Source organism: Watersipora subatra, chromosome 2, assembly GCF_963576615.1.
Source record: "Watersipora subatra chromosome 2, tzWatSuba1.1, whole genome shotgun sequence".
In the NCBI taxonomy this organism is placed as follows: Eukaryota; Metazoa; Bryozoa; class Gymnolaemata; order Cheilostomatida; family Watersiporidae; genus Watersipora; species Watersipora subatra.
The window spans coordinates 12,309,780-12,331,653 of record NC_088709.1 but is presented as its reverse complement, the minus strand read 5'-3'; the positions used below and the strand labels follow the sequence as shown (position 1 = coordinate 12,331,653).

General features: G+C 39.6%; 1 protein-coding gene across 1 annotated transcript in view; it reads left to right on the top strand.

The window, feature by feature from the left end:
* The window catches only part of LOC137387953 (polypeptide N-acetylgalactosaminyltransferase 5-like), a 31,282-nt gene that overhangs the window by 2,017 nt on the left and 7,391 nt on the right, over positions 1-21,874 (top strand). The window contains exons 3-5 of the mRNA XM_068074470.1: positions 104-260; positions 15,572-15,738; positions 20,840-21,004. Coding sequence (XP_067930571.1) covers positions 104-260; positions 15,572-15,738; positions 20,840-21,004 — 489 coding nt within the window. The remainder of the gene's footprint in view (positions 1-103; positions 261-15,571; positions 15,739-20,839; positions 21,005-21,874) is intronic.

Sequence of the window (21,874 nt, the reverse complement as noted above, 5' to 3'; positions counted from 1 at the left end):
TGTTCTGATTTTCATAAGATATGCTTTCTGAAGATGTTTATGTATTACGTATAATTATGACAAATAAAAGTGTACAGCTGATAAATCTGTTTTTTATATGTTTCAGGAGAACTAGGAAAAGGTGTGATGATCAACGAGGAAGACCTCAGTCAAAAGGATAAAGAGAGATATGAAAGAGGCCTGAAGAATAATAACTTCAATGAGTTTGCCAGTGACCAGATATCTGTGCACAGACAGCTCTTAGATATAAAAGACCCTTTGTGAGTGTGTATAACCACTGATTTTGCACTGGTAGATTTACGTGTAGTTCAAGTATTTTCTTCAACTTACCTGTAATTGAATTTACCTGTACATGTACTAGATAAGATGAAATGTGGGTTCGTATTTTTAACTAGCTGGATGCCAGGTGTTAATTGAGTAGTAAAAAAAGTTGCATAAAATTTCTAATTTGAATCAAGATATACAACATTTACCATTCTAATTTTTAAATTACCAAGTATTTTTTTTATTTCTGTTTCTGCTGTAAGTTCAATTAACTTTATGCTATATACACATACTTTTATAGAGGTTTAAGGAGGTTTTGGGACATATTTTTTTTAGTACACTGGCAGTTTCCTGCACCATTGAAGACAGGCAGATGTAATGAGTATATCCCAATTATTCTATAGTATGGAGTATAGTATAAAGGTTGGGGCGTTTGTCCGCAAAACCAGTGTTTCTGTTTCAAGTTCCAGTACAAAGCAGTGTTTTTATTCCTAATGCTAACACGTGCTGCAAGAGTGCATGTTTTATTTCTATAACCAGACAAACAAATACTTAGATTTATATATCTACTAGCCGAATGTCCGGCGTTGCACGGATATTAAAAACAGCATATAAACAGTGACAGGTAATGTAGTTGCCTGCCACTTGCCATTAGCCTAGCATATTGCCAATGGCTAATTTGAGTAAGCAAGTATCTTTATTGCTAAACATAGCAACACAGAGTGCTATGCGTAATTTAGCCTAAATAATTAGATAATGACTCATATTGCCCAGTGAATCCACTGCAACTCTAATAGCTCAATCGGTTAGTTTGTTGCCTGATAAAGGGAGATTCTGAGATCAAATCTTCTGCGATACGGATTTTTCATGGTTAGATACTAATCGACTAAAGCTGAAAAGACTGAAAGATAGACTTTGTGATTTGTTTATATGGACAATTAAATTACTCTCACATATACTAAATAAGATGGAATATATAGTCACTGTATATTTATAAGATTTTATGTAAAAATTTCTGCTTGTATATCCCCAAGTGCTAAATTAAACTCTACTCAGAGCGAGCTTGAAACAAGTCAAATAAACATCAAATTGACATTTTTACACTCTAAATTGATCATCTTAAAACATATGTGTGACTTTTTATTGTTTAAACAGGTAAAAGCTTTAATATTCTTGTATATTAACTCCAAAAACCATCTGTAGTTAACACAATATATACTTGAGTACTTGTTCCTTTTTGCCTGGCAAGATAATGTTTATTATCAAATGTCAAATTCATCCAACCTTAGTGCACTTTGTAGTTTATTCCTCATCTTCTCTCTAGTGGTTGCCTGTTACGAGCAGTTAATTAAACTGAACAGCAATCAGCTCGTATTTTCATAGTAGCTAATTGGCAGCACTTACAGCAACTGACAGCAAATGGCAGCAAATTAAATGTGTGTTTAATATTACAAGACTTAATATTAAATAATTAAAAATAATAATATTAAAGTCTTAATACGATTAGTGTAAGCCTTTATACAATGAGACATAATAAACCTTTGTTATATATATTTAAAAAAAATTATAAAAATTAAAATTTTTTTTAAATATTTTATATATATCATTATTAAAATTTTCCACTCGTCTGTCTGTCTGTCTGTCAGCCGGTCTGTGCGCCTGTCTATTTGCTTTTCTGCCACATATCAATCTATATTCTCTGATTAGAACCATTGTTCTGACGTGTCGGAAGGTGGCTCCTTAGCTCAGTTGATTAAAGCATCCGTTTAGTAAGTCGCATGGATTTAAACTTCATATTGGCCAACATTTTTGTCATCTCATTAATTGATGTACAGAATTTTGTAATTGCATGAAAGTTCGCAAATTTACAGCAAATGCTGTTGTACCATAAAAATAAAGTGATGACATCTATACTGCGCCTTTTCATTTCTTACAATTTAACACCGATTTAAAAGTTGCCTTTTATTAATGAGAGGTCCGTGAGTTCTCTTTGAAAAAATCTCTGATGAAGCTGATTTCAAATAGAAGGAACTGCAATGGAAACTGTTATCTGTCTAATGAAGATTACTCATTTCACCCAATCAAATATTATTCATACAGTAAACTGCTTCTCATAAGTCAACTACAAAGGCTTATGATCGGAAAGAGCAGTAGACATCATTTGAAATTGCAAATTGCAATAAAAAGAACAACTTCAAATATTTTCTGCTGTTTTAATTTTAGCTTGTAGAACTATCACCATCTTTGCTTGCAATATCTTAAATTATTAGTAGTTATCTGCTCTGTAAAAACTTGAAATATTTTTTGTATGAAAAAGTTTAAAAGCTTTTTTGCAGGTTCCAGAGGTCAGATCCCAAATCTTTAAAAACTCAAAACGGATATACTAGCTGTTATTTTTTTCCGTGAAAATACTTTTAGTAAGTTGCTAGGTAGGCATCTTTTAACCATCCATAAAATTACTGTAAAGGTTGGATATGTGCCAAATAATTTAGCTGCTATGGCGAGTAGTTATACGAGGGGTTTCCCATGCCTTTAAAACCTGAGGAAAGAATGCGTGAGAATTTAGTCAAACCTATATTAACTTTAGAAATGATAAATACTCACATAGATAGATTATATATGTATAGAGCAAGCTTTTGGCTTGAACAGTTAAAAGAATCCTGCATAGAACCAGAATCTTCAAATTGAAACTGCAAAATAAAGGTTAAAATTATTTAGGTCTTGGCCAATGTTTGAATGTAATCTATAAGTATGTAAGTCTTAGTGTTTGCTTGTTTTTGTTGATCTGTATGTGTGCCGAGTCATAGCAACAAAGTTTTAGAAATAAAAAATCCACTGCGCACTGGATTGGAATTTAATACCTCCAGTTCTGCTAACAGCTATTTATCTAATACACACATCATTCAACTGGCTATACTATGGCATAATTGTACACATACTCCTACCAAATACCAAACTTCCATGGCTTTAAGCTAAACACTTCAGTCTGCATTAAGCTTACAATGTTGGTCAGAAAAAATGTTTAAACTCACATGGGCAGCAAAGCTATTGCAATCAGTGTAGAGCTGTATTAGGCACAGCAGCCGGTGTAGTACTAATTACACAGAAACAAACAAACACCTTCATTTTGTGTTGGATCCAGCGACCAACACGTAGAGGCGACCTGGGTCGGCTTACTCTACCGGTCTGCATTCACCTTCCACAGGGGCCGTGTAAGTGTTGCCCGTTGACCAACACGCGGAGGCGACTCAGTCGGCTTACACCACCGGTCTACTACAACCACCTTACACGGGGAATTGCTCCCTGAGTGATATTATGCTCGTTCGACAAGGTCGACCTGAGGTCGACCGGGGTCGACAGTGTTTCTATACTCTACTCCCAAAGCACAGTCCGTAGACTGAGACTTGGAGTAAATAAGTGCTCAGTGTGATTCTGTTATTGCGCAAGGTAACAGAAGAGTGTGGGTCCAAATGCAAAGCATGTATTGAACAACTTCTAGGCCGATAAACACGGCCTTAAATATAACAGAATATGCAAATGAGGTGGCTAAGGCCAACCTCCTCTAGGGGCGTGACTATATAAAATAACACAAGAGAACACAACTCTAATGATAATAACCAAAAAGGAGATGGTACTGCAGGTTTCCATCACACACGCCGCCCCTATAGACGACTACCGGCTATATATATAAAAAAAAAACCACAAGAAAAGAAAAAAAACACAAGAAATATAGGAACACACCAACTAGCTACAACGAAACAGACAAAGAAAAGGGAATATAATAATATGAGAAACCGCAATTACTAAATACCAAGAGAAATACGGATAAATCATGTCGACCGGGTCATCTAGGAGGTCGACATGCGATTTGCCAGGTCCTCCAGGCGACGAGCCGCCCGTCGGAGGTTGGAGGCCTCTTCTCGTAAAGCGTCCACTGTAACCCGGGGTCGTACGTCCCCCAGCCGGCTCTGGATGCTGCCTATTGTCGTCAACCTTCTAGGAGCTGGGACCGGTCGTTCCAGCTTAGGCGGACTGTACCACTTCTTCTTCGGGGGAGAGGGGAGAGGTGCCGGAGGTCCTCTTCGTGTAGGTGGCTTGGTTTTAATTGGCCCGTAGGGTATAGGCTTTTCAAAGGCCGGAGGATTATTTAATTGTACCTTTTTGCTCCAGGCCGGGTAGCTATCTCGGTCGACCTCGTATATAGTAATTCCCTTTCCACCGTGCGCCTTCCTTACTTCGGCATCCTTGATCCGAGCCTGATGTTTGGCAATAGTATCTCGAGATGTAGAATTTCTCCCACATTTGCAGAAAAAGCGTGTAAAGTGCTGGGCGATGTGGATTCTGCGCCGTCGAGGGGTAGAGTGTAGTTGTTGGCACAATGGACAGTTAGTACCTTTCTCTCGACATAGTTTCGAGATCGTTTTAGCTGTCTCTGCCGCAATCCATTTGGTTGGTAGTGGGGGGTGTGGAACGTGATTATCTAAAGAATCCGTTTCTGAGTCGTCCAGGGTTTCACCCGGCGCTGGGTGGAGCTCCAGTGGCAGGATCTTTACTTCTGGCAACAGGGGTAAAGCTCCGATAATCGGTGCCGACTTCTTCACGGTTTCTTTGGTGACTTCCATGTTGAGAAAAGATATAGGTGTGTGCGCCTCGAGTTGGTAACAAGTAATGAGCGCGTTCTGTCTGGGACCCAAAATGGCCGCCTTCTGACCTTGAACTCCGAGGGCTTCTCCCGATTGGACGGTGCTAGTGTCGTAATCGGCCAAGTACGCGGGAGGCCTCCTGATTCGTTGGGGCCGTGGTGCATCTCCAGCCCCGGTATCACTAGCCTGGGCTCCCATATTTTCTGTGGCTCTTTCTTCCTCGGGTATCGACTCGTCGCCAGGGTCGGGGTCAATCATCAAGGTAGGATTGTGCTCCCCTGGTGGAACCAAGGGGTCCCTCCTGGGAATTCGAAGGGCTTCTGACCTTCCTGGCGACTGAGGTATTCGCAACTCCGTTAGTTGGCTAGGCAGGGGCAACTCTGAAATAACTACTTCTGGGTTATCGTTTCCTCGTGCGATTTGCCTTCTGGGTCGGCCCCTCATGTTGGGACGGCGAGCAGGCTCGACTTCAACTGGGGCTCGTCCTTGTTGCACCGGACTGGGGCGACAGAGTCGTAACCTTCCCTCTGCTTGGATAGATCGCTGTCCATACCTCTCTATCTCGTAAGTGTGGTTTTCGTGACTCCTCAACACGCGATAGGGCCCCAAGTACTTGGCCGCTAGCTTCGGGTTTTCCCCTCTTCTCCGCCGCTTGCTTAGCAACCACACGAGGTCACCCTCATTGAATAACGGAGGCTCTCTCGCGTCGGTTGACACAATATCTTTTTGCCTATCTCGGAGGAGAGTATGGGCTTGTATCAACCGGTCGTGGACAGTCTGCACATACTCATGTATGCTTGCGAATGATTCTAGTCTATTCCCATACTGCAATTGGTCAGGAAGACGTAGTTCCCGACCCAACATCAGATAATTGGGTGTTTCTTTAGTCGCGGAGTGTGGTAACCCTCGCAGCGTCCTCATGATTTGTGGCAGTAGCTGGTCCCAATCTTCCTGTCCTCTGCCCAGCAAGAGAGCTCGTAGGGAGTCACCCAACACACGATTGTTTCTCTCGACCACCCCATTCCCTTCGGGGTGGTACGGGGTGGTCCGAGACTTATCGACTCCCCACAAGTCGCATAGCTCCTGGAATAATGAGGATTCAAATTGGCTCCCCTGGTCGGTATGGATAATCTCGGGTAGCCCGAAGTAACTAAATACCCTTTCGTCTAGGATCTGGGCTACCGTTGGGGCTGTAGCGTCGGGGATGGCTAACGCATCTGACCACCTAGTGAAGTGATCAGTGAGCACCAACACCCAACTGTTTCCACGAGGGGTCGGAGGCAGGGGTCCCACCAAGTCTACGGCTAGGCGTTGCCACGGCCTCCCGGCGTACAGCCGTTGTCTATTCCCGGAGGTCCGCCCCTTTCCTGTTTTGGCCCTCTGGCAAACCTCGCAAGAGAGGACTGCTCTCCGGATATCTCCGGCCATACCCGGCCAATACCAGTCCAATTGGACGCGTTTCAAGGTCTTCTCCACCCCGCAGTGTGTTTGCTCGTGGGCTTTCCACAGGATTTCCTGTCTCAATGTTTTCGGGCATACCACCACTACCTTTTCTCGCCCATTCTGGGTAAGATGGAGAGTCAACACGCCCGACTCGTCGAGCTGGAGCTGGTGAAACATCCGGGCCAATCGTTGCAGCTCGGGGCTGCCCACTCGTAGCACGGCTTCTTCCACTCCTTTCCGGTCCCTGACGGCTTGGTAAATGACCCCTAGGTCGGTAGTGGCCCTCTGTTGTAGCGCCTGTACTTCGTCCAGCGGGGTTTGTACCACCGTCAGCTGTTCTGGACCCTTTTTGACTACACTTTCACCAGTTCCATCCAAATTTTTGGTTTCGCCAGTTATCTTGACGGCTTGTGACTGAGGATCCTGAGGTCTTCTGGGAGGGTGGTCCAACACTCTAGGTGTTCCTGCCCCGCCCGGCAGCCGTACCGGGACTGGACTGGTTGGTGTGAGAATCGGGGGGCCGTGCCCTAAAGCCAGTCTGTTGCCAGGTAGTTGAGGCCATTCATCCTCATCCAACTGGCGGGGGTTGGGACTGGATGTTCCGACGCCTCTCGGTGGCTGTACCGGAACTTGGTCCACTGGCACCGCAGTGTCCCAATTCGTTCCTGGGTTTATTAGGGAGTCGTATACTTGCGACCTCGTTGGCCCTTGATCCCGCTTCTCAATAGCAGCACACTGCCGGCAGTCGACGCACTGTCGTCGACTCAATCCATCGGCGTTCCCGTGTTTATCGCCTTTTCGATGGATAATTCGGTACTTGTGCTCGGCCAGACTCTCCAGCCACCGGGCCACCTGGCAAGAGGGTTCCTTCCTCCGGTGCAACCAAACCAAGGAGGCATGGTCGGTTCGGATGGTAAACTCTCTGCCATATAGGTAGGGCCGGAAATGCCGGACAGCTTGTACCACTGCCAGTAGCTCCCTTCTGGTTACGCAGTAATTGCGTTCGGCGGAGGAGAGGGTCTTGCTATAGTAGGCTATGGGTCGCTCCGTGCCCTGCTGGACCTGGGATAACACAGCCCCAGTCCCTACATTACTAGCATCAGTATCTAGTACGTAGGGCAAGGAGGGGTCGGGATATGCCAGTACTGGAGCGTGTGTCAGCGACCATTTGAGCCTAAGAAAAGCTTCCTGTTCCTCTTCTCCCCATTTCCAGGGGACCCCTTCGCTGGTCAACAAGGTGAGAGGTTTGGCGACCGAGGCATAGTCCGGCACGTATCTGTGATAGTACCCAGTGGTACCCAAGTATGACCTTAGCTGTGTCACATCTTGGGGTGCTGCCCATCCACTTATAGCCTGAATCTTTTCAGGGTCGGTAGCCACCCCTGTGTTGCTGACTATGTGGCCCAGGTATTTGACTTGGGTCTGGAACAAGCTGCATTTGGAGGGCTTTAATTTCAGCCCGGCCTGCTTCAATCGTTCCAACACCTCGGCGAGCCTAGTGACATGACTGGAGAAGTCGGCTGACATGACGATGATGTCATCGAGGTACAGCAGCAGGGTTTTCCAGTGTAGCCCTTGGAGGACACGTTCCATCAGCCGCTGGAAGGTAGCTGGGGCGGAGGTCAGTCCAAAGGGGAGCACCTTCCACCTCCACAACCCACTGCGTGTGGCGAATGCCGACCGCTCCTGGGCCTCGGCGGAGAGGGGTACCTGCCAGTACCCGCTCATCATGTCCAAGGTACTGAAGAACCTACTGCCAGACAAGGCGTCCAAGCTCTCATCAATCCGGGGGAGGGGGTAGGCGTCCTGGCGAGTGACACTATTAAGTTTCCTATAGTCTACACACAATCGCCACGCCCCGTCCTTCTTCCTCACCAAGACCACCGGAGAGCTCCAGGCCCCGTGAGCGGGCTCAATCATGCCTTGCTTTTCCAGGGCCGAAACCTGTCGTTCGATTTCGGCTTCCTTCTCGTGTCCTACACGGTACGGGTGTTGACGGATGGGTTGTGCCTCTGGGAGGAGGGGGATCTCGTGTTGTACCAGGGTGGTACGCCCCATGTCTTCGCTCCCTTGGCTGAATACATCCGCATAACGGGTCAAGAGGTCTTTCATTCTTCGGTGCTCGGTAGGGGACGAGCAATGTGGTGCCGCCTGTCGGAGCAGGTCCAGCATGTGGGGTGGTACATTGGAGACAGGAGGGGGAGTTTCTTTGGAAACCTCGGCTTCTCCCTTCGCTGTCCAGGGGGCCCCTATTTCGTCCGGCCCGACCCCCGTGTATTGCCCCACGACCGTTCCTGCCGTCACACTGACGGGATGGTCGGTGGGGTTCATACAACGGATGGCCACTCTCCCCTTCTCACCGGGTTGGTGTAGGCTGGCGGCCACCATATATCCGTTCTTCGTTCCCTCAATTAACCCGACTGGCTGATAGGAGGAGGACGTGAGACGTCCGGCAACCAGGACCTCGGTTCGAGGGGGAAGCGTTGTGGCTCGCATTACCTGTACGCTGCTTGTCAGAGGTCGACCCTCTCGGTCAGTGCACGTCAACTTCTGTCCATTTAACACCAACGTGGGTTGCTGGAAGTTCATCTCGCAGTGGTGGTCGACCAAGAAAGGCATGCCCAGGATGGCATCCTCCTTCAGGGCACACACCACGAGAGACACAGTAACCTGGACACTCCTGACTCTGACCGGGAGAGTGATGAGTCCGTGGAACTGCAGCCGGGTACCATCTGCCATTTGCCCATAGTCCTCCCGGACCTCCAATTTGCTTTTGACGTCTTTAGGTAACCGCTCAAAGACATGTCGTCCCAACAAATTAGAGGTACACCCGGTGTCCACGAGGAATTGGACGGACTGACCTCCGATGCGACCTGGCAAGAAATAGCTGCTATTATGCGGCTTCCATGATTCGTCTCCGTGGGTCCGTCTGGCTTTGCTAGTCATCTGGGGGCCCTTCTTGGAAGGCCGAGACGGCTTTGGCCAGACGTAGGTTTCATCCTTGGCTTCTGAAAGTGGGAGACCTGCACACTCAGGTAAGGGTTGATATTGGTTATGCAAGGGGACCGGTGGCGAGCAGGGGGGGAGCCTGCGTCGCCTAGTCCGTCGTGGCTGTTGCCACTGTCCTTGCAAGGGTATATTTGATCCACAGTCAGTACTTCCCCCTACTGCTGTGGATGGTAACCGTTTCCCGGCCTCGTGACTTGAGGCCGTTGTCCTTGGGGGGCTTGGGGGCACCGGCGTTGGATGTGCCCTGCCTGGCCGCAACCCCAACAATTTGGTCCCCTTTTGTCCACTCCCCGTTGTCCCAACAGCTTCCCTTCCCTCAGTCCATCTGCTAACCCCTTTATAGCCATCAGGACGTCGTTCAAGGTGGCTGATGGGGGTTCCGAATGGACGGGGGCGACTGTAGCGGGGGTAACTTCTTCCTCCTCCACCGTCATTATTAGGGGTCGGGCACCAGGTCGAGGAAGAGTGGGCTGGATTTGCAGGAACTCGTTCCCCGCCTGCACTGCTTCCTCCAAGCTCTGTGCCTTCATCGCTAACAGGTGGCGTTGGAGGGGCGTATTTCCCAGTGTCAGAGAAAACGCATCCATGGCCATACTGGACTGGTAGGATTCTGGGAGGTCAGCGTATGCTATTTTCACCAGACGCTCCATCTCTGTGGCATGTTCTTGGAGACTCGTCTTGGGTTCTCTTTTTAGGTGGAGTTTACTCCTAGCCTCTCTCGGGGAGAGCCCGTACTTCATGCGTAAAGCCGAGAAGATGGAGGCAGGTGAGTCCCCTCGACTGCATCCTCTGGCTCCTTCCTTCAGGGTCTCCCGCAGGTGGAGGAGCGTGGCCTTCTCACTCCACTCATTTGCTTCCGCGACCTCTTCGAACTGGGAGATGAATAGCTCTACATCCTCACTCCCATCGAACTTCGGAGGCTTGAAGTTGGCTCCCCCTCGGGGTATCTGTGAGGCTCTAGTGATAGCCTCTGTCAGTTGACCAATCTGGTCGACCTGCTGTAACTCTGCCTCAGCCAGATCTCTGGTAGCATTCCGTCGGCTGTTTGGCATGGTTACTAGGTTCGTCTTATAAGTCCTAATTACCGCAGTTCAATCCCACTGCTGCCACCAGTGTGTTGGATCCAGCGACCAACACGTAGAGGCGACCTGGGTCGGCTTACTCTACCGGTCTGCATTCACCTTCCACAGGGGCCGTGTAAGTGTTGCCCGTTGACCAACACGCGGAGGCGACTCAGTCGGCTTACACCACCGGTCTACTACAACCACCTTACACGGGGAATTGCTCCCTGAGTGATATTATGCTCGTTCGACAAGGTCGACCTGAGGTCGACCGGGGTCGACAGTGTTTCTATACTCTACTCCCAAAGCACAGTCCGTAGACTGAGACTTGGAGTAAATAAGTGCTCAGTGTGATTCTGTTATTGCGCAAGGTAACAGAAGAGTGTGGGTCCAAATGCAAAGCATGTATTGAACAACTTCTAGGCCGATAAACACGGCCTTAAATATAACAGAATATGCAAATGAGGTGGCTAAGGCCAACCTCCTCTAGGGGCGTGACTATATAAAATAACACAAGAGAACACAACTCTAATGATAATAACCAAAAAGGAGATGGTACTGCAGGTTTCCATCACAATTTGAAAGCTAGAATGTTAGATGATGTATATGTTGATAAAATATAAATTTTCTGGCAAAAAATTTGTTATTAACTGTGTTACACCAGGCATTAATTAATTAATAACTATAATGCATTATTTTGATATTGTGCTTTTTCGATAGGTTGCAATTGTCTAAGTGTCAAATTTTCCTGGTTTCTGACTAATTTCTAATTCAGACTGTTATTTCAATTTTTCTGTACAAATGAGTTTTCATGATGAACATTCCTACATATCTTTTAAAGTGCAAAATAATTCATTTACACAATTCTTTAGCTCATCAAGTTATTTACAAACCAATAAGATTTAGAGAAAAAGTTTGCTTTTAGAAACTCAATAAAATAAAACTGTTCCATAATAAAGCTACAGAAACTGTATCATTTTGTGTAACTGGTGCATAGGAGATCCTTTAAACTAGTTTTAAATGGAGTGTAACTTTGACTGCAATCCGATTCAAATACAATTTTATACAAACAATATCTAAGTAAATATTTATTTGGTATATGGCATCTGAGGTTTCTCAAAATGCTATAAATATGTATAAAGCTTGCTTTCACATAGTTTGGTCCTTAAATAATATTAAACACTGTTTCATACATAGTCTAATCTTAAAATCATGAATGACAGAAAAGAAATAATATTTTCATTATTTATTATTATTGTCATGATTTAAACCTTAAAGCTTGCTGGTTAGTCTTTTAATATTTATCAACAGCCCTATAAAACTTTCTATTCATAATTTGTCTAGCGTGCCTGTAATCTAGACTTGAATCTAGAAACTTTCTAATTCTTTTGGGATTTTTTGTTGTTCATCTTGTTTACTAGTTTTCATTATCATTTTACCTGCTTCAAGCCATTCAAATATTTACCTGCTTCAAGCCATTCAAATATTTACCTGCTTCAAGCCATTCAAATATTTACCTGCTTCAAGCCATTCAAATATTTACCTGCTTCAAGCCATTCAAATATTTACCTGCTTCAAGCCATTCAAATATTTGTGAGTTTTTCCTACAAGTTGGTTTAATTGCTATCCACATTTCACTTCCACGCATCTATTTTCCATCCTTTTTTTGACATTTCTAACGTAAAATGTTATCTTTTTGAGTTTCTTTCTAATAAAATGTGCATTTTGATAGCATTCATCAGAGCATCTAAAATATTTTTCACATCCCCATGCTTTCTCAAATTTTTAATATCAAAATATTAATCTATTTTGTTTTTTCCCAAAACTGGGATCTCAATTAGCTGTAACAAAAAAAATAAGTAACAGAAAATTATTTTGAAAAAATGTATTTTTTTTATTGTCTCACAAACCAGATGGTTATGATCTGCTACTTGTGGATGTTACTTTGGAATTTAGAATACCAACTATTGGCTGATTATGCATCAGCTCTGCCCTTTTGTAACCAGCACCACACTCTTAGCTTTTCATTTAATCTAAGCAAATAAACCTGTTGCTGTTCAACAATTTTTTCATGCTTCTGGTCATGGCAAAAATGTTTTGTTTTTTTAAAGTCACATGTTTCCTCCAAAAAATTAATCAATTCCCATCTTTATGTTATAGTTTTTCCGCTGATCATTTGTGAAAGTAAAGCTGTTAATGGCACTCTAGCTGGTGACTCCTGCTGTTTATAAGAAGCAGTTAGCCTGATAAGTCAAACTCCTTTAGAGCTATACTATACTAAGAATACTAAATATATTTACTAACAAAAGACTCAGCATATGAAACTTTGAAATTACGAAACACTTTCGGTAGAAAATTTGCTTCGACTATTGAAAGAGGTTTTTAGATAAAAAAAGCTAAAAGGCCTTCCATTCTTTATTTTGGCCAAGTCATTTGCTTCATACTTTGGCCAGTTTGCTTCGGGTAGGCGCAGAAACGCAGTTTCATTAGCAAGCAAAAGCTAGTAAATGACAAATTAATGTTTCATTTTTGTTTATTGTATAGTTTGGAACTATCATATCCCACATGTAGAGTAAAACAATTTTTATCCCACGACCAAACGAGCGGAGCGAATGTTTGAAAGTTTTATGATAAATGCATGTGCACACAACTCCGGAAAATTATTCATCAACAACGTTACAAACCCTTGTACCGAAATCTCATTAACAAATTCAACCATTTTGTGTTGAGTCGTTTAAGTATAATAACGATACAAAACACATATAAACCTATTTAAATATATTACCAAGTCTTTGAAAAGTGTCAACAGTATCTTAAAACTTACCCATCTGAACAGATTATACACAAATAGACAGATTAATTTGGCCGAAAATCGTTATTAAAACTTCCAAGCCTTACTTTCATCAAAATTAAGACCGGCAATTGAAGCGCCGAGCGACAGAGAATAGAACCATTAAGTGAAAAAATAACGTGCACATTTCATCAGTCTATAGCATTGTCGAATTGCCGAAGGTTTCTGTAATTAACGTAGGAGTACTGAAATATAATCGTTTCTTTTTTGCCGATTTCAAAGTAACTGACATTTTATACACTTTTGAGTACTTTGATATTCTAACTGATGTCCAACGCAGTGAAGGTAAAGGACACGACGATGATATTTTTTTCTAACGATTCTTATGAGATTATTACAATATTTAATTATAAGTTTGGATGACTATTGAAGTGTTATAGTCACACTAACAACATCGATGATGGGCAATATGTTACTGCTATTATTTTTTCTAAATAGTTTTGTTAAATAGATTTTCTAAAAATCTATATAAATATCACAATTTCTTGATATCGCTAACTATGACGTTTTGAAATGTAAACAAAATTGTGCATTGGTTTTCTATTATTACTGTATTACTATATTACTAATATTGGTTATTCTAACAATATCAATGCATTTTACTTCTAATATTGCATTTCTCCTATTGCAGGGGGAGATATATAAACATACAATCCTTTCCTTTCATTATTGCTAATTGTTGTACATAATAACACCCACACCCAGTACATTACAGCTACCATTGCAATTATCCTATTGCACTGCAGTGCCATTTGACTGCTAATATTGCATTGCTCAACCATCAGTACCCTTTCTTTTTTCCAATATCACTTTGGTCGTGGGCTGTATGACAGTGGAATATCACTTTGGTCGTGGGCTGTATGACAGGGAAATTTCTAGTTTCTAGCAATTAAAGTTTTGTGTTTGCTGTTAGCAAAAATGAGCTTCAGGTCCTCATGCTGTGGAAATTTGTGTTTTAGGCTGCCTTCTGTTAGAAACAGTATTGTCAGTAGTGCGGTAACAGAGGGCAACTGAAAATCATCTATCTTTTGTTGCTCTGCCATTAGTCCGTAAAGTTGTTCTAGTGAAATGTAGAAAAACACCTATTCACATGCATACAATATAAGGCTCTTTTAAAGCAAAAACTTGAAACATCGCTTATGTAAAATAACCCTTTTTGACTGTCTTAGTTTTGCCTTTTTGTTAGGCAAAATCAAATGGTCCCATAACTCTTACAACTTCACTGACAAATATTTTGCATGTTCTTTTCATCATCACAAAACTTTCCATTTTGACAAATTCCTCTATTCTCATATTTAAATTGACTGAGGCATAATTTGGTTGAAGTCAGATGCCCTCTTGCTAATGAAGGTCCTTTGGCTTTTACTAGTACCTTGCTAGTCGAGCTGGTTAGCCTGGAGATTTGAGCAGTTCTGTTGAAGACAACCACACTGAAGACTATTAATAAAACTCTGGCTTGATATCTTAAACTTCCGACTACTATAAGACTAATTGTCAAACAATTTTCAGCTTTTATTTGTTCTTTTTTCCAAATTTTTAACATTATTCATTTACTCTTTTTTCTCCTGACATAAACAAAGTAATCCGTTCTTAGTAAAGTACTTTTCTTTAGAAATTTACCTTGTTCATAGTGTCAGCTCTAGTGTTCATATTTCTCTCTACACTGTGTACATAATCCTGTTAAGATTGGGTGTGTGGCTTTCTCAACCTCATAGATGTCGATTTGGCTTTTCCATTTCTATACAGCAATATTGACACTTTATTGAAATATATTATATAAAAAACACATTTCATATTTTTATTTTATTGTCTGCCACCAAGTAAGGTTTTTAGCTAACAAACTATCTCATAAACTCTCTGGTTTTTTAATTTCTGATTTCTGGTTTCCGCTTTCATTCTGTCATTTCTATTTATTGATTGGTAAGTTAATTTTTATATTTTTATTGTCTTTTAATTAATGCTTTTTTGTTTGTATCTTTTGCATTTTCACTTTTTGTTGCTACCTAAAAACGACGAATCATACCAGAGACAAAAGTGTTAGAATATTTTTGCTGCTAATTACTCAGGATTTTTGAAAAAACTGCTGGCAAAATTCAAAGAATTAAAACCTCCCGATTGTTATTGTAAGGAAACTGAAATAGTTTTAAATAAATATAGCTATTTTTTCTGTAGTATTACAAATTTATTTTATTTCAGTATTTTAATTAATTTATTTTAGTATTACCTCACCAAAATACCGTATTTACCTTATGAAAGTTAGCAGGCGCTACTCGTAGTTCAGATATAAGTTTCAACTACAGGTGTAAAACAAAGATATATGCAAAGGATCTACCGGACACAAGTGTGATCATGTGCTTTCATAACGAGGCCTGGTCAGTCTTGCTACGATCAGTACACAGTGTTATAGACAGATCCGATTCTAAACTTCTCAAGGAGATTATTCTGGTTGATGATTTCTCTGATATGCGTAAGTGTCTTAGTGACAGTTTTAAATGGAGAGTACTTGAAGCACCTGCTTATGGCTATATCTATGTAGATTGCAATGTTTTGATATTACCTCGTTCTTACTAATTTACACAAGAAATGAGGGATAAATTACCTTTCCACTAAAAAACGTTTTTAGTTAACCATGAATGATGTAAGCTTATCTCTGTATAGTTCGACTTTGCAGTATTGCTTCCAAATTAATCTCTAATCACAAATGATTATGAAAAAGATAATTTGGGCTGTTATCGGGTGTTTTACAGTGAGTTCTATTGGCCATCTCGGTAACTAAATGAATATCATGTTTCAAACAGTTTACTAACTTATACTGAATTTCTTTTTAGGACAATTGACTACAAAAGCTGAATTTTTGATAGATCACTACTTAAATTTATTTAATACAATTTATTTAATATTATTTAATTAAATAGTTTAATTATTTTAACTATTTGATTGAAAATATAATTTGTTTATTCAGCTACTTAGAGCTTGAGTAATCAAATTAATTCGTCGATTAGATTGAGAAGTTGGCAAGGTAAAGCGTATTAACCACATCGGCGCCATTAACCATATCAACAGTATTAACCATATCAGCAGTATTAACCATATCAACAGTATTAACCATCTCAACAGTATTAACCATCTCAACAGTATTAACCATATCAACAGTATTAACCATATCAACAGTATTAACCATATCAGCAGTATTAACCATATCAGCAGTATTAACCATATCAGCAGTATTAACCATATCAGCAGTATTAACCATATCAACAGTATTAACCATATCAACAGTATTAACCATATCAACAGTATTAACCATATCAGCAGTATTAACCATATTGGCAGTATTAACCATATCAACAGTATTAACCATATCAGCAGTATTAACCATATCATCAGTATTAACCATATCAGCAGTATTAACCATATCAGCAGTATTAACCATATCAACAGTATTAACCATATTGGCAGTATTAACCATCTCAGCAGTATTAACCATATCAGCAGTACTAACCATATCAACAGTATTAACCATATCAGCAGTATTAACCATATTGGCAGTATTAACCATATCAACAGTATTAACCATATCAACAGTATTAACCATATCAACAGTATTAACCATATCAACAGTATTAACCATATCAACAGTATTAACCATATCAGCAGTATTAACCATATCAACAGTATTAACCATATCAACAGTATTAACCATATCAACAGTATTAACCATATTGGCAGTATTAACCATATTGGCAGCATTAACCATAACAGCAGTATTAACCATATCAACAGTATTAACCATATCAGCAGTATTAACCATATCAGCAGTATTAACCATATTGGCAGCATTAACCATATCAGCAGTATTAACCATCTCAGCAGTATTAACCATATTGGCAGCATTAACCATATCAGCAGTATTAACCATCTCAGCAGTATTAACCATATTGGCAGCATTAACCATATCAGCAGTATTAACCATATTGGCAGCATTAACCATATCAACAGTATTAACCATATCAGCAGTATTAACCATATCAGCAGTATTAACCATATTGGCAGCATTAACCATATCAGCAGTATTAACCATATCAACAGTATTAACCATATCAGCAGTATTAACCATATCAGCAGTATTAACCATATTGGCAGCATTAACCATATCAGCAGTATTAACCATCTCAGCAGTATTAACCATATTGGCAGCATTAACCATATCAGCAGTATTAACCATATTGGCAGCATTAACCATATCAACAGTATTAACCATATCAACAGTATTAACCATATTGGCAGCATTAACCATATCAACAGTATTAACCATATTGGCAGCATTAACCATATCAGCAGTATTAACCATATTGGCAGCATTAACCATATCAGCAGTATTAACCATCTCAGCAGTATTAACCATATTGGCAGCATTAACCATATCAACAGTATTAACCATATTGGCAGCATTAACCATATCAGCAGTATTAACCATCTCAGCAGTATTAACCATATTGGCAGCATTAACCATATCAGCACTATTAACCATATTGGCAGCATTAACCATATCAACAGTATTAACCATATCAACAGTATTAACCATATTGCCAGCATTAACCATATCAGCAGTATTAACCATATTGGCAGCATTAACCATATCAGCAGTATTAACCATATCAGCAGTATTAACCATATCAGCAGTATTAACTATATTGGCAGCATTAACCATATCAGCAGTATTAACCATATCAACAGTATTAACCATATCAGCAGTACTAACCATATCAGCAGTATTAACCATCTCAGCAGTATTAACCATATTGGCAGCATTAACCATATCAGCAGTATTAACCATATCAGCAGTATTAACCATATCAGCAGTATTAACCATATTGGCAGTATTAACCATATCAACAGTATTAACCATATTGGCAGTATTAACCATATCAACAGTATTAATCATATCAACAGTATTAACCATATCAGCAGTATTAACCATATCAGCAGTATTAACTATATCAACAGTATTAACCATATCAACAGTATTAACCATATCAACAGTATTAACCATATCAGCAGTATTAACCATATTGGCAGTATTAACCATATCAACAGTATTAACCATATTGGCAGTATTAACCATATCAACAGTATTAACCATATCAACAGTATTAACCATATCAACAGTATTAACCATATCAGCAGTATTAACCATATCAACAGTATTAACCATATCAGCAGTATTAACCATATTGGCAGTATTAACCATATTGGCAGTATTAACCATATTGGCAGTATTAACCATATCAACAGTATTAACCATATCAACAGTATTAACCATATCAACAGTATTAACCATATCAGCAGTATTAACCATATTGGCAGTATTAACCATATCAACAGTATTAACCATATTGGCAGCATTAACCATATCAGCAGTATTAACCATATCAACAGTATTAACCATATCAGCAGTATTAACCATATCAGCGGTATTAACCATATCAGCAGTATTAACCATATCAACAGTATTAACCATATCAGCAGTATTAACCATATTGGCAGTATTAACCATCTCAGCAGTATTAACCATATTGGCAGCATTAACCATATCAGCAGTATTAACCATATCAACAGTATTAACCATATCAGCAGTATTAACCATATCAACAGTATTAACCATATCAGCAGTATTAACCATATCAACAGTATTAACCATATTGGCAGTATTAACCATATCAACAGTATTAACCATATCAGCAGTATTAACCATATCAACAGTATTAACCATATTGGCAGCATTAACCATATCATCAGTATTAACCATATCAACAGTATTAACCATATCAGCAGTATTAACCATATCAACAGTATTAACCATATCAACAGTATTAACCATATCAGCAGTATTAACCATCTCAGCAGTATTAACCATATTGGCAGCATTAACCATATCAGCAGTATTAACCATATCAACAGTATTAACCATATTGGCAGTATTAACCATATCAACAGTATTAACCATATCATCAGTATTAACCATATCAACAGTATTAACCATATCAACAGTATTAACCATATTGGCAGTATTAACCATATCAACAGTATTAACCATATCAGCAGTATTAACCATATCAACAGTATTAACCATATTGGCAGTATTAACCATATCAGCAGTATTAACCATATCAACAGTATTAACCATATCAGCAGTATTAACCATATCAACAGTATTAACCATATTGGCAGCATTAACCATATCAACAGTATTAACCATATCAACAGTATTAACCATATCAACAGTATTAACCATATCAGCAGTATTAACCATATCAACAGTATTAACCATCTCAGCAGTATTAACCATATTGGCAGTATTAACCATATCAGCAGTATTAACCATATCAACAGTATTAACCATATCAGCAGTATTAACCATATCAACAGTATTAACCATATTGGCAGCATTAACCATATCAACAGTATTAACCATATCAACAGTATTAACCATATCAACAGTATTAACCATATCAGCAGTATTAACCATATCAACAGTATTAACCATCTCAGCAGTATTAACCATATTGGCAGCATTAACCATATCAACAGTATTAACCATATCAACAGTATTAACCATATCAACAGTATTAACCATATCAACAGTATTAACCATATCAACAGTATTAACCATATCAACAGTATTAACCATATCAACAGTATTAACCATATCAACAGCATTAACCATATCAGCAGTATTAACCATATCAACAGTATTAACCATATTGGCAGTATTAACCATATCAACAGTATTAACCATATTGGCAGTATTAACCATATTGGCAGCATTAACCATATCAACAGTATTAACCATATCAGCAGTACTAACTATATCAACAGTATTAACCATATCAACAGTATTAACCATATCAGCAGTATTAACCATATCAACAGTATTAACCATATTGGCAGTATTAACCATATCGGTAGCATTAATCATACCCGCAGTATTAACCATGTCAGTAGCATGAACTACATTGACGGCGTGTTAAAATATTCTTATCAAGTTATATAAGGTAAAGGTTACAAAATGCCTTTGGTCATTATTCATTGGCAATGTGCCAGGCTAATGGCAAGTGGCAGGCAACTACATTACCTGCCACTTTTATAAGCTGTTTTTAACACCCATGCAAAGCCTGGCATCTGGCTAATCAAGTTATAAAATGTAAGTGATAGAAAATGCCATTAAGATCGACTAGTCTGGTTTTGCTTTATTGAAGTTGCCATTCCTGTCAGATAGCCCAATTACTAAAAGTCGATGTTGTTCACTTTTTAAAACTTGATTTGCCTCATATTATGTATAGCATATTTAAAGTATAATATATTTAAATCATATTATTAAGCTTATTTAAGAAGAGTGTTCACATAGCAATGATTTGCAAGCAATTACACAGCTAGCACCTCAAACATCTCAAACTTCATGTCTAAAATTAATTTTTGTACAACCATTAAACAACATTTGAACAACCATTTGAACAGCTTTATTTGATTTTAACAATAACTGTTTATTCTTCATTAACTGTTTGTAGCCCATTTGGGTGAGCAACTCCAAAATTACATGGACAAGCTAAGTATAGTGCAAATAATCAGAATGAAGAAGCGGGAAGGTCTAATCAGATCTAGGCTGGCTGGTGCCAAGGCAGCATCTGGTGCCGTGCTGACTTTCTTAGACTCACACATTGAGTGTACTGAAGGTATGTGGGGGTGTGAACTTTATACAGTTTTATCCACTAGCATAGGTAGTATATCGACTTTCCTTTTGAGAAAATTGAGAAGTATATCAGCTTTTGGTTTTTTATACAGTTTATATTGACTTATAAGTTAAGTGAATAGAAGGTAGGTCAAATGTAAATGCCATTTTAAGCCTTTTGGTATAATCTATCCCTGTTGTCTTTCTTTTGAAACTTTATCCATTTTTTTCTGGAACTTACCTATGAATTATGCTGTCTTCATCAATAAAATTATGAATGTTTTGCTCTGCAACCACTGCAACACAATTTGTAAATAATTCATAAAAGACAGCTAACAGATTCTGTTACGAAATTTTGATGACTTATGTATACCTGATTATATATATATTATTATATTGGCAATAATTTCATTTTAAATAGGAATGTTTTAAAATTATGTTATACAATTATAACAAAACAAATAAAAAGAAAGGAAGGACAACAGTAAGCAGTAAAATCAAATAAATGGGTTTAACAAATAAAGTTTAAAATACTTTTCTCTGCTGAGAAAGCGGATAATTTGTTAAAGTAGACGGCAATGAAATTTTCAAAATAATTGTTAGATTTTGTATGCAATTAATTTATGTTACTTAAATTAAATGAGTTGAAAACCTGAAACCGTCGTATAAAAATGAGGACACAAGCCATGAAAGATATTGATACCTTTAATTGGCGTAGAACCACTTCTATTAAAGTAATGTAAAAATGACTTCTCCCTGTTCAGTCATAAAATAGTAAATGTCCCAAACTTGGGAAATTATTTTAGCACTCCTCATTTCAGGACTTTATTATCTAATTTTATTGAGCCACCTCATACTTTTTGGCAAAAAATTA